Source organism: Bubalus bubalis, chromosome 8 (genome assembly GCF_019923935.1).
Source record: "Bubalus bubalis isolate 160015118507 breed Murrah chromosome 8, NDDB_SH_1, whole genome shotgun sequence".
NCBI classification, from domain to species: domain Eukaryota; kingdom Metazoa; phylum Chordata; class Mammalia; order Artiodactyla; family Bovidae; genus Bubalus; species Bubalus bubalis.
In genome coordinates, this window is record NC_059164.1 from 88,665,061 (window position 1) to 88,679,961 (window position 14,901).

Here is a 14,901-nt window from a genome sequence, read left to right on the forward strand (position 1 = left end):
GGTTTCATCTCTTGCTGTCCAAGGGACTCTCAGGAATTTCTCTAACACCACAGTTCAAAAGCATCAATTCTTCAGTGCTCAGAGTTCTTTATGGTCCAACTCTCACATCTATACATGACTACTGGTAAAACCATAGCCTTGACCAGACGAACCACTGTTGGCAAAATCATCTCTCTGCTTTTTAATATGCTGTCTAGGTTGGTCTTCTCTCCATGGCATCTGGTCCCATCACTTCATGGCAAATAGATGGAGAAACAGTGGAAACAGTGACAGACTTTATTTTCTTGGGCTCCAAAATCACCGCAGATGGTGACTGCAGCCATGAAATTAAAAGACGCTTGCTCCTTGGAAGGAAAGTTATGACCAACCTAGACAGCATATTAAAAAGCAGAGACATTACTTTGCTAACAAATGTTCATCTAGTCAAAGCTATGGTTTTTCCAGTAGTTACGTATGGATGTGAGAGTTGGACTATAAAGAAAGCTGAGCACAGAAGAACTGATGCTTTTGAACTGTGGTGTTGGAGAAGACTCTTAGAGTCCCTTGGACTGCAAGGAGATCCAACCAGTCCATTCTGAAGGAGATCAGCCCTGGGATTTCTTTGGAAGGAATGATGCTAAAGCTGAAACTCCAGTACTTTGGCCACCTCATGCGAAGAGTTGACTCATTGGAAAAGACTCTGATGCTGGGAGGGATTGGGGGCAGGAGAAGAAGGGGACGACAGAGGATGAGATGGTTGGATGGCATCACCGACTCTATGGACATGAGTTTAAGCAAACTCTGGGAGTTGGCGATGGACAGGGAAGCCTGGCGTGCTGAAATCCATGGGGTCACAAAGAGTTGGACACGACTGAGTGATGAACTGCACTGTACTGAGGTTGGTCATAGCTTTCCTTCCAAGGAGCAAGAATCTTTTAATTTCATGACTGCAGTCACCATCTGCAGTGATTTTGGAGCCCAAGAAAATAAAGTCTGTCATTGTTTCTCCAGTTTCCTCATCTATTTGACATGAAGTGATGGCACTGGATACCATGATCTTCATTTACTGAATGTTGAGTTTTAAGACAGCTTTTTCACTTTCTTCTTTCACTTTCATCAAGAGGCTCTTAAGATTTTCTTCACTTTCTGCCATAAGAGTGGTGTCATCTGCATAACTGAGATTATTGATATTTCTCCCAGTAATCTTGATTTCAGCTTGTGCTTCAGTCAGCCTGGCATTTAGCATGATGTCCTCTGCATATAAGTTAAATAAGCAGGGTGACAATATACAGCCTTGACGTACTCCTTTCTCAATTTGGAACCATTCTGTTGTTCCATGCCCAGTTCTAACTGTTGCTTCTTGACATGCATACAGATTTCTCAAGATGCAGATCAGGTGGTCTCGAATTCCCATCTCTTTAAGAGTTTGTTTAGGAAGCATCACTACATAAAAACCTAGCAGACGTGATGGAATTCCAGCTGAGCTATTTCAAATTCTAAAAGATGATGCTGTTAAGATGCTACACTTAATATGCCAGCATATTTGGAAAACTCAGCAGTGGCCACAGGACTGGAAAAGGTCAGTTTTCATTCCAATACCACTAGGCTCCTTTGTCCATGGGATATTTTCAGGCAAGAATACTGGAGTGGGTTGCCATTTCCTTCTCCAGGGGATCTTCCTGACCGAGAATTAAACCCATGTCTCCTGCATTTCCTGTATTGGCAGGTGGATTCTTTACCACTAGTCACCTGCGAAGCCCAATAGGTATATATACACACACATAAATGTATGTACATAAATACTAATATAACCCAAATCAAATAATCCTTACCATTCCAATTTGAAAATGTAACTACATAATTAAGGGAGGAGTAATGTTTTTTTGTATTAGGATACATAAAGGTTTAGCATGTTTCTTTATAAGGAATATCAATTTAACAAAAAAAAAAGGAGATAGGGAGATATTAAAAAAGAGAATTTATGTTGATGTAGTAATTTTACTTAACAGAAACTAAACTGGCAGCATCAAAAATCACCCTTAGTTATTAGGGGTATGGAATTAACAGATATACACCACTATATATAAAAACTGGCAAATAACCAGAATTTACTGTATAGCACATGGAACTATATTCAGTATCTTATTAATAACCTATAATGGAAAATAATCTAAAGCTGTACACCTGAAACTAACACAATATTATAAGTCAACTACAGTTAGGTAATTTATTAAAAAACTGTCCTTACTTGAAATGTTTGAAAAGCTGTCCTCTTGCTCTGATTGACATACACCACCAAAACTCTGGTTGGAGGGCAAATGTGCAGATTCTAAAATCCTATTATCGAAAGAATACAACTTTTAATTGCATAAAGCACAGTCAAACAATGGTCAGTTTACCCAGAGAACCCAAGAGCTTAGTGACATTACATGAAAATTCTGTGTGCGTTTTTGTGTGTGTACACATTCTTCAGTAGGTCTATAGCTTTCATCAGATTATCAGGGGGTTCCAAGAGACTCTAAAATTTAAAAAACCCAAGTCTAGAAAGATAAAAGTGAAATAGTGGGATCGTGAAATATTACAAATAAGCTGGGTATATAATGCATGTCATTCTAAGAACAATCTCACTCTAGACTCAAGCAATGAAATACTATATGGCTATATTCTGCAATCTAAGAAATAAAGTAGGAAAACTGATATAAGGTTATTAAAATAGCTAATTTCATTGATGTTAAAGTCATCTTGATTTCAATATGTTAAAACAGAAAATAGTTATGTCATTTCAATTTACTGAACAGGATATTTTGTATATCTCTTTGAAAATATGCAGAAGACTTTTTATTTCCCCAGAGTATAGGTCCAAGAGTTTCTACACACAATGACTAATAGGAATACTTCATGGAAAAGGGAAGTACAAGTGTAGCAGGATTTAAGGTACTACTCACTTTCTGGGCACACCTGAAAGTTTTAAAAATAATGACACCATGAAATAATTCTGCTACCTATTTTCTTAGGTATACATACTTTAGAAAGGCAGTATTTTTTCCATGGAGGACCAAGTACGTTTGGCATTCTAGGTATATATATATCAAGTTTTCCAAACTTTAGCTAAGCTCCAGTTTCCACTGTTTGTTTCCATACTTAGAGAAGGTGGAAAATGGTAGAACATAAAGTGCAAAGAGTAAAGGTAGGAAAGAATATAAGTAAATGTTAGAAAACTAAGGACTATAAACTCAGCTCTACTACTGTTTAGCTATTTGAACCGACGATCACTTGATTTGTTTCATTTGGTTCAGCTATTTTTAAAAAATGGATAATGGCACAGAAGGCTCTGAGAATCAATTACAAGGGACTCATTAGATTTCCCGGAGAAGGCAATGGCATCCCACTCCAGTACTCTTGCCTGGAAAATCCCATGGACGGAGGAGCCTGGTGGGCTGCAGTCCACGGGGTCGCTAGGAGTCGGACACGACTGAGCGACTTCACTTTCACTTTTCACTTTCACGCATTGGAGAAGGAAATGGCAACCCACTCCAGTCTTCTTGCCTGGAGAATCCCAGGGACGGGGGAGCCTGGTGGGCTGCCGTCTATGGGGCCGCACAGAGTCAGACACGACTGAGTGACTGACCTGAACTGAACTTACATAGATTTTCAAAATCATATGTCTGTCTTGTGCATATTTAAGAAAATTTAAGAAAAAGTCGGACACGACTGAAGCGACTTAGCAATAGCAGCATTAGATTCCCTCTCCTCACCTCAGAACTACATAATCTTAGAAATCAGCTTAATTAATACCTTATTTACAATTTCTAGATAGGTATATAATAGGCTTACTTTTTCAGCTGATCCACATCGGAGTTATTTTCAGGCAAGACTCTGATTCCCCGACCATAACTTGTGCCTCCATGAAGATGAAACTCTAGGGCTAAAGACGTTGCCAGGTTCTCTGAACTGACTGACTGAAGTTTGGTATGGAGGCTATAAATTCTAAGGAAGCTTCCAACCTAAAAGCAGATGGTTTATTATTTAGAAAATGGAGAAAATGAAAAAAAAAAAATCTCTGATACAATATTTAACAACTAATATGGGGTACAGACCAATAACCAGGGTTGTTGACCCATCAGAAAGGGAACTGGTATGCTACACTGATGTATACTCAATATCAGCCCCAAGGACACCATATTGAAACCAAAATGTATGTATGTATACATACATATGCATGTATAGATACGTATGTATGCATTTTTTTCGAATCTAAAGGCACATTTTCATTTTGGGGATATTAAGACATGAAATACGATTGAGTCTTAGCTTTAGTAAAATATAGTAGCTGAGAAACCTATTACCTAAATCAAATTCAAGCCCCCTATTTGATTGGGTTGTTGAAAATAACCTGCTTTAGCTAATTTAAGGTATATCACTGATAGCTGGCCCACTCAGTTGTGTTTGACTCTTTGCTACTCCATGGGCTGCAGTCCACCATGCTAATCTGTCCATGGGATTTCTCAGGCAAGAATTATGGAGTAGGCTGCCATTTCCTACTCCAGAGAATCTTCTTAATCAGGGATCAAATTCGTGTCTCCTACATTGCCAGGTGGATTCTTTACCATTAAGCCCACTGGGAAGCCCAATTTCAGGTAACAATTAAATATGACCACTAAAACACTCTAATTATGAGACTACTAGAATATTTTTAAATGCATTATTATATCAAAATAATAAACTTCCTCTATTCCACAAGAATTCACCTGCCAGTTCAAGAGATGCAAGAGCCACACGGGTTCAATCCCTGGGTTGGGAAGATCTCCTGGAGTAGGAAATGGGAACCCACTCCAGTATTTCTGCCTGAGAAATCCCATGGACAGAGGAGCCTGGTGGGCCACAGTTCATGGGGTCTCAAAGAGTCTGATACAACTGAACAACTTTGAATGCAGGACACATTCCACAAGTTTGATGGAAAGAAAACATTTGTAAAAACAATTTCTGTCAGGACACCATAATGTGAAACAGACTCTGTGAGTTCAAATGTAGAATTAAACCAAATATATTTTTGAACTAAATGTCCTATTGTAAATTTTAGATGTTGTGCCAAACTTAATCTTAAAAATTTAACTCAGATGACCATTATATCTACTACTGTGGGCAAGAATGCCTTAGAAGAAATGGAATAGCCATTAGAGTAAACAAAAGAGTCTGAAATGCAATACTTTGATGCAATCTCAAAAACAACAGAATGACCTCTGTTTGTTTTTAAGGCAAACCATTCAATATCACAGTAATCCAAGTCTATGCCCCAACTAGTAATGCTGAAGAAGCTGAAGTTGAATGGTTCTATTAAGACCTACAAGACCTTCTAGAACTAACACCCCAAAAAGATGTCCTTTTCATTATAGGGGACTGAAATGCAAAAGTAGGAAGTCAAGAGATAACTGGAATAACAGGGAAATTTGGCCTTGGAGTACAAAATGAAGCAGGAAAAAGGCTAACAGAATTTTGCCAAGAGAACACACTGGTCTTAGCAAACACCCTCTTCCAACAACACAAGAGAAGACTCTACACACGGATATCACCAGATGGTCAACACCGAAATCAAGATACATTCTTTGCAGCCAAAGATGGAGAAAACCTCTATACAGTCAGCAAAAACAAGACCAGGAGCTGACTGTGGCTCAGATTATGAACTTCTTATTGCCAAATTCAGACTTAAATTGAACAAAGTAGGGAAAACCACTAGACCATTCAGGTATAACCTAAATCAAATCCCTTATGATTATACAGTGGTAGTGAGAAACAGATTCCCAGGATAGATCTGATAGACTGCCTGAAGAACTATGGATAGAGGTTCGTGACACTGTATAAGAGGCAGTGATCAATACCATCCCTAATAAAAAGAAATGCAAAAAGGCAAAATGGTTGTCTGAGGAAGCTTTACAAATAGCTGAGAAAAGAAGAGAAGCTAAAGGCAAAGGAGAAAAGGAAAGATACACCCATCTGAATGCAGAGTTCCAAAGAATAGCAAGGAGAGATAAGAATGCCCTCCTCAGTGATCAATGCAAAGAAATAGAGGGAAATAAAAGAATGGGAAAGACTAGAGATCTCTTCAAGAAAATTAGAGATACCAAGGGAACATTTCATGCAAAGATGGACTCAATAAAGGACAGAAATGGTATGGACCTAATAGAAGCAGAAGATATTAAGAAGAGGTGGCAAGGATACACAGAAGAACTGTACAAAAAGGATCTTCATGACACAGATAACCATGATGGTGTGATCACTGGACTAGAGCCAGACAACCTGGAATGTGAAGTCAAGTGGGCCTTAGGAAGCATCACTACAAACAAAGCTAATGGAAGTGATGGAATTCCAGTTGCACTATTTCAAATCCTGAAAGATGATGCTGTGAAAGTGCTGCATTCAATATGCCAGCAAATTTGGAAAACTCAGCAGTGGCCACAGGACTGGAAATGGTAGTTTTCATTCTAATCCCAAAGGAAGGCAATGCCAAAGAATGCTCAAACTACTGCACAACTGCACTCATCTCACATGCTAGCAAAATAATGCTAAAAATTCTCCAAGCCATGCTTCAACAGTACATAAACTGTGAACTTCCAGATGTTCAAGCTGGATTTAGAAAAGGCAGAGGAACCAGAGGCCAAATTGCCAACAACCGCTGGATCTTGGAAAAAGCAAGAGAGTTCTAGAAAAACACCTACTTCTGCTTTATTGATTATGCCAAAGCCTTTGACTGTGTGGATCACAATAAACTGTGGAAAATTCTAAAATAGATGGGAATACCAGACCACCTGACCTGACTCCTGAGAAATCTGTATGCAGGTCAAGAAGCAACAGTTAGAACTGGACATGGAACAGCAGACTGGTTCCAAATAGGGAAAGGAATCTGTCAAGGCTGTATCTTGTCACCCTGCTTATTTAACTTATATGTAGAGTACTACATGCGAAATGCTGGACGGGATGAAGCATAAACTGAAATGAAGATTGCCAGGAGAAATATCAATAACCTCAGATATGCAGATGACACCCTTATGGCAGAAAGCGAAGAAGTTAAGAGCCTCTTGATGAAAGTGAAAGAGGATGGTGAAAAAGTTGGCTTAAAACTCAACATTCAGAAAACTAAGATCACGGCACCCGGTGCCATTACTTCATGGGCAAATAGATGGGGAAACAATGGAAATAGTGACCGACTTTATTATTTGGGGTTCTAAAATTACTGCAGATGGTGACTGCAGCCATGAAATTAAAAGACGCTTGTTCCTTACAAGAAAAGCTATGACCAGCCTAGACAGCATATTAAAAAGCAGAGACATTACTTTGCCAATAAAGGTCCATCTAGTCAAAGCTATGGTTTTTCCAGTAGTCATGTATGGATGTGAGAGTTGGACTATAAAGAAAGCTGAATGCTGAAGAATGGATGCTTTTGAACTGTGATGTGGAGAAGACTCTTGAGAGTCCCTTGGACTCTTAGGAGATCAAACCAGTCCATCCTAAAGGAAATCAGTCCTGAATATTCATTGGAAGGACTGATGCTCTAGCTGAAGCTACAGTACTTTGGCCACGTGATGCCAAGAACTGACTCATTTGAAAAGACCCTCATGCTGGGAAAGATTGAAGGCAGGAGGAAAAGGGGACGACAGTGGATGAGATGGTTTGATGGCATCACCGATTCTACGGAAATGAGTTTGATCCAGCTCCAGGAGTTGCTTAGGACAAGGAAGCCTGGCATGCTGCAGTTCACAAGATCACAAAGAGTCAGACATGACTGAGCAACTGAACTGAGTCCTAAAAATACCTTTAATATACAGTATTTGATATTCTCTTAACAAGACTTAAAAAGAGACACATACAGAATATTATTAAAGAAACTGACTTCTACTGAAGGAAGAAGCTGTATAACCTAAATCACATTTATTATAAATCAATTTCCCACCTCTGCTTATTATTGTCTCAGTTCATTGTATTTCTTGTCATCACTCTGGATTTGATAGGAGAGAAACGGTGGGCGAAAGAAAAGGAGGGGGAAATCCATACTCCTTGAGCTACTTCTTCATTCTCAAGGATACTTTTCCCAAATAATCATGCGTTTTATAAAGAGGTAAAGCATTTATTCTTTTCTTCCCTGACTTCTAACACTGACAGAACAGCAGGGGAGCAGGAAAAATAAACTCAAAGAAGAAAAACACAAAAGGAAAAAGAAAAAAAAGGATGAAAAATTGATTTTCCTCATGGTCTCCAAAATAAAGTAAAAAGAAAATATAAAATTTATTTCTATTCATGCACTTCTATCTCATTCTTTTTGAACATTTATTATTCTATAATTCTTTTTAATATACTCAATATATTAGAACAGTATTTGTATGTAATCTACAAAGTACTTAAGGCCAGACCCAGGTGAAAGATACCATATCCATAAGTGAAAAGTTTCAAAATATAATGATAATTTCCTAATTAATTATTCTCTAAAATTAATGCAATTTCTGTCAAAATCCCCAGTGCTTTTCCTGCAACTGTAAACATTGATCTGAAAGTGAACAGTTAAGTTAGTTTTGAAGACTGAACTGGGAGTGAGGGCTTAACCTATGAAGTTTCATTTAAAAATAAAGGTATAAAAATTAAGACAGGCTGGAATTAATGGAGACTCATGTATGATCATGGATAAATCTTAGAAATATAATGCCAAAGGAGAAAAGCAATTTATAGTATGATAAATAACTATATGCATTTTTCAGAAAAAATTCATAAAATAAAAGCATACTAAACATGGTTGTACATACCTACATGTTAGGATAAATAAAAAAAGGATATTGGGAAGCAAAAAATTAGGATAGGCAGAAGTACAAAGAAGGTTCCACACACAGAGTTTCATTTCTTAAAGTTAAAAATACCTAAAATAAGTGTGTAAAACATTTATAAATATTAAGTTTGGGTGACAGACACATGGATGTTCGTTTGTCTCTACTACTGCATTTCATAATTAAACAAAATAATATTTTAAAGATCAAGAGAGAATTTATATATACATAGGCTATAAAAATGACAAGTTGCTATTTCCAGAAATTCCTTCTGGAGGCAGCATTGTATTTTTTAAGCTTGCTAAATATACTATAAAATATGCCTGATGTGCTGTTAAAATAGACAAATACATAATAAATAGTCTTGTTGTTAATGTGGTAAGATTCCAAAAATACAGGTGAGGGAATCATAACCCCCAAATTATAAAACATATGTCTAAACATTGTTATAAAAGTCCATTTTAATACATAAACAAAAAAAGCAAAACAAACTAGCTATTAAGAAATTATTATTCCTTTTTAAATAATTTAAATATTCCCTATAAACTTTCAAAACTCTCCCTTTAGGTTTAACATTTTTCATAACCTGTATATGTCTGAAAATAATCAAACTATAGTTCTTGGGTCACTGAATGCCAAACATACTAACTAGGTATATTTCATAATTATTTTTAAGTTGTGTCAGAATAAGCCTGGGGATTGAAAATACCCTGCTTTTGTTTATAGACAAATGTTTGAAATGTCATTATGTGTGTGTGTATTAAATGTTTAGGGAATGTGAAATCTTACTTAAAAAGCAAATTTTCAGAAAAATGTTAAAAACGTTACAGCTAAAAAACTTAAGTTGTAAAATGTACAGAGAATTCAATTATATCATACTTTATAAATGCCTTAATTGTTCTTTATTAAATAAAATAAAAACCACATTTTTCCTGTTCCTACTCAACAAAAATACATGCATTCCATGCATTTCATTATAGATATGCAACTTTAACCAGTTTTCTTCAAGTGCTGATAAGAATTCATTGGCTATCAGTATTATTCGATTCAGGCTTTCTTAATTTAGTATGAAATGGTTGGTATGGAGATTACCTCAGAACAAATAAAATATGCTATCACTGTACATTAAATAAAAGCCTACAGTTATATTATTTTTATACAGATAAAATTATTTCCATTTTTCTATAACATTACAGATAAATACGTCATGATATCTTTAGAGAAAAATTAATTGCCTACATTTTCTTAATTATGTGTGCTCAGAGCACCCTCTAGTGGGTGAGATAAAGCAGCGAAAAGGGAGATGAAAAATATTTTTTTAAATTTCAGGAGGCTCACTGATTCATTCATTCATCAGAAGACAGTATTTACTTCACCCTTACAATATGGAAAGCATTGTGGTAGGTACTGTTTGTTCAGGACTTGGACAAGAGAGAGGAACAGAACGACCTATAGAAGCAGCACAGAGACAGGGAAGGGAATTAAACGGTAAAAGTCCAATCTAAAATGTAAATTTTTTCATTTGTAAAACAACTCTATCGTATCTTAAAAAGATTTTAGAATTAGATTTATCATTATATTTATTTTTGAAACTAATCAATGCAGATAAAATCAGGGAAAAGCATCAAAAGATACCTTCAACGGTCAATTTTCTGACATAAAGTATGAACACACTCACAAAGGAAAAAAAAGTGCACTTATCACCTTCCTTGATCTGGATTTGAACCTAATTTATTGAGTTGGGTGGGCTTATTTATAACATAGTATGAAAGTGGAAATACTTCGTCAAGAACATTTATTTGCAAAAAAGAAATTAGGCACTAAAATTCATATCTAAAAAAATTACAATTCACTTTCACTGTTTTCTTCCTATTAAGTTGGCTGTATAACTTCTTCAAGGTAGGATGGAAGCTTTATTTGCAATAAAGAAAATCATTTCTTTATACTGCTTAAGAGAATTAGCTTTGGAAGCAGACACTGTACATTCAGATACACGCTTCACCCAAGTGGCTGTGAAATCTTGGGCTTAATCTCTGAGTGCCTCAGTTTTCTCATTTGTAAACAGAAATGGCAGTACCTACTGCACGAGACAGTGCTAAATACATATGAAGTGCTTCATGAATGTTACTATTATGATTGCTATTATTAATGATACTCTTCTTGGCAAGAAAGGATACTTGCAAACATCAAATATAGTAAAATGAAGAAAAATATTTCTTAAAATGTTATTAATAAACAAGAAGTGCCATAATTAAGCAGGATGCTTTTACCTAGAAAATTTTATCTCAAAAACTGAGCAAATTCTAATAAAATGCATGATACACACAAACAATTTATAATATATTTTAGAGGTAGATTAACAATTTCTTAGACCAATGAGTACAAAGTTAAAGACTGGATTTTATCAAACCAATTAAAAAAGCTTAGCATTTTTTAAGTTTACAAATATTTCATACATCCTCCATCAGTTTCAGCAAATTTTATCGCAGGATAAAATTTTTCTTTCTTATTTTCATAGCAAAATTGGGCACAGCTTGAAGATATTCAGAAATGCTCTTAAATTTTAAAAAGTTGTTCAAGCCATTATAATTTTAATGTATCATCTAATAATTTATTTTAAACATGCATTTTACAAATTAGAAATTAAAGAAAAAATAAATTTTGAATTAATTTCTAGACCTCAAATATCACCTACCATGTGATTTACCCTAAAATTAATAAAAATACAAAAGACAAACAAGTTTGCAATGTAACATCACCTTTAGAGATTTAGCCACTTGAACATGGTTATCATAGACTAAAATGTCTGCTGTCAGATTCTGCAGCTGATGGATGCGACTTAAATCACCTTCAAGAGCAAGGTCCTGCATTAAGACTCTCCAAGATGGGAATGGGGTCCTGGTGCCATCCCATACCTGCACAAGAGGCAGAACAAAACTTTAATGATCTTTTTATAAAACTGTGGAGGCTAGAAGAGGTTTATTTGCTGGTAATATAGCTTAAAAGTAATTAAATATATTCCCCCAAATATCTGCTAAGGTTTAAATAGGATCTATATTTTTTCCTGATTGTACAAGGACTACATATGGATAGGCAATGAATAAAATATAAGTAAAAAAATTCAAACTGTGAGCTTAGAAAAATGATTAACACATTGCTAAATTTTATTATTTTTTCTTTTGTGTATTTATAATATATATGTATTTTCCTTTTTACCAAACTGGCATTCTACTCTGCTTTTCATTTCTTACTTTACTGCTGGGCAGTTTTTCAAGCAATCTTATATTAGATGTAATGAACACAAGTGAATGACAATCATGGGTCCTTGAAAAGGGAAAGGTATGTTGGATTGCTATTTAAGTTACCTTGAGATAGAGATAGGAAAGGAGCACAGGACAAGTATGCACTATCCCATCCTTAAGACTTGAACTAGCTTGTGCTGTGCTAAGCTGGTAAAGATGACTGATGCTTTATTATGCTAAAAAGGCATCGCAAAAGACATTTAATGAGACGTGGGAATGGCCCTGCATGTCCGAAGTTGGGCTGTACAACAGAAAACAAACTACTTAAGTAGAAAACACATTTCTTTTTTTAACTGTTGTTTTTTTTTTTTAGTTGATGTAGAGCTGATTTACAATGTATTAGTTTCAGGTGTACAACAGTGATTCAGTCACACATGTGTGTGATTGGTTACACATGTGTGCAATCAGTTACATATGCGTGAGCACACACATACATACACATTATCTTTTTTATATTCTTTTCCATTATAGGTTATTACAAGATATTGAATACAGTTCTCTGTGCTATACACAGATCCTTATTGTTTATTTTATATATAGTAGTGTGTATCTCGGAGAAGGCAATGGCACCCCACTCCAGTACTCTTGCCTGGAAAATCCATGGACAGAGGAGCCTGGTAGGCTGCAGTCCATGGGGTCCCTAAGAGTCGGACATGACTGAGTGATTTCACTTTCACTTTTCTCTTTCATGCATTGGAGAAGGAAATGGCAACCCACTCCAGTATTCTTGCCTGGAGAATCCCAGGGACGGCGGAGCCTGGTGGGCTGTTGTCTCTGGGGTCCAACAGAGTCGGACACGACTGAAGCGACTTAGCATTAGCATAGCATTAGCATTAGTGTGTATCTATTAATTCCAAATGCCTAATTTATTCCTCCTCTTGTCCTTTCCCTTTTGGTAACTGTAAATGTGTTTTCTATGTTTTTAAGTCTATTTCTGTTTTGTAAATAAGTTCATTTGTTTTATTTTTTAAGATTCCAATAATAAGTGATATCATATGATGTTTGTCTTTCTCTTTACTTAGTACCATAATGTCTAGGTCCATCCATGTTGCTGCAAATGGCACTATTTCATTCTTTTTTTGGATAAATAATATTCTATTGTGTGTGTGTGTGTGCGTGCGTGCATAAAAATGGTATATCTTCTTTATTCATTCATCTGTTCCTGGATATTTAGGCTGCTTCCATGTCTTGGGTATTGTAAATAGTGCTATGAAAACTGGATGTATCTTTTCAAATTAGTTTTTGCCTTTTCTATATACATGCCCAGGAACAGGACTGCTAGATCATATGGTAACTCTATTTTTAGTTTTTTAAGGAACTTTCACACTGTTCTCCACAGTGGCTGCACCAATTTACATTCCCACCAACAGTGTCGGAAGCTTCCCTTTCTCCCTACGTTCTCCAGCATTTGTTATTTGAAGACTTTTTAACAATGGCCATTTTGACCAGTTTTGATAACTCATTGTAGTTCTGATTTGTGTTTCTCTAATAAAGTGATATTGAGCATCTTTTCATGTGCATTTTGGCCATTTTCATGTCTTCTTTGGAGAAATATCATTTTAGGTTTTCTGCCTATTTTCTGATGGGGTTGTTTGGAAAAGACCACATTGCCATACAAGTGTCTGCTAGGGTCAGCTTACAGAGGAAGCCCTCAAGAACGCTGGTGCCAGTGCTATGTGTTCAAGTATCATGAGTTTGAGTCACTAGCTCTGTTTCTAAAAGAACCAGGACAATAATGTTGGAAGTAGTAACATTATGTCCCAGACACTTATCTTCACTTGGAATTTGTTCTTTCATTGTGTGTACATGTTTTTGAGCAGACCAATTCATGAGTCTTTTCAAGGAGGGACTGAGAGAGTAGAGTGTAAATCAGACTTTGCTTTGAAATTCTGGAACTTTTGCAATCTTGTATCAAAACTCAATGTGTTAGGAATTTGCATATTATATACAGATCTTTTTTCCAAATAGATAACAATCACCATTTAACAATCTTTCTTTGTCAATCTGAAATGCTAATGTTATTTTTATTATTATATTAATAGCAACATGGGAACAAGAGAGGATGGCAAGGAGAGAAACTTTTTTACTATGTACTGTTTAAAAAAAATATTTTAAATTTCTGGGCAATGCTAAAATTACATACTCCAAAATTAAATACCTTATTAAAATACTACCTTGTACTTTCTACAGTTATGTTTGTTACTTTTTCAATTTCTTGACATGAAAGATTATTCTAATATGCTATGCCTTTTTTTCTTTCTTTGTTTATGAAGACATTTAAGGCTCTAAATTTTGTCTTTGAGTATACCTCCAGACATAGCCTTTAACCTATTCTTATTAACATTATAGTCTTAATAACCTATAATTAAAATTCATTTCTTTTAACAAACAGCACTATATAAGGGAATCATGTCTACTAGAATAATTAAAGTGAATAGTTTACTATTTTATAATATTTATAATATTTTATAATATTTATAGTTACTAATAAGGAGACTGATATTAGTATCATATCTCAGTTGAGAGGAGAAATAATTATGTTATATTCTATGGTGACCGGAACTCATTTGGAGTAAGATCTGGCTTCTTTTGTTTTCAAAATAAAATTTAAAAAATATATAGTTCTAGTTTGGGATAGGAATATCAATTTCAGAAAAAAAGTATTAAAATCTGACTTCCTGTATATGAAATGAGTAAAATATTGTTATATATTCATCTCAATATATTTTTGCTATGTATAGGAAACATTTTTTAGTATATAAATGAAGGTGCATTAATCACTAAAGAGAATATTGTGAATTTCTATCTTAGTA

General features: G+C 35.4%; 1 protein-coding gene across 8 annotated transcripts in view; it reads right to left on the reverse strand.

Annotated features, from left to right (window-relative positions):
- POT1 (protection of telomeres 1) overlaps positions 1-14,901 on the reverse strand; it is a 97,824-nt gene that overhangs the window by 24,807 nt on the left and 58,116 nt on the right. For all 8 annotated transcript variants that reach the window (XM_044946838.2, XM_044946837.2, XM_044946840.2 and 5 more), the window contains 3 exons: positions 11,546-11,701; positions 3,814-3,983; positions 2,228-2,316 (listed from right to left, as the gene is read on the reverse strand). In XM_044946838.2, the coding sequence (XP_044802773.2) occupies positions 2,228-2,316; positions 3,814-3,983; positions 11,546-11,701 (415 nt within the window). The remainder of the gene's footprint in view (positions 1-2,227; positions 2,317-3,813; positions 3,984-11,545; positions 11,702-14,901) is intronic.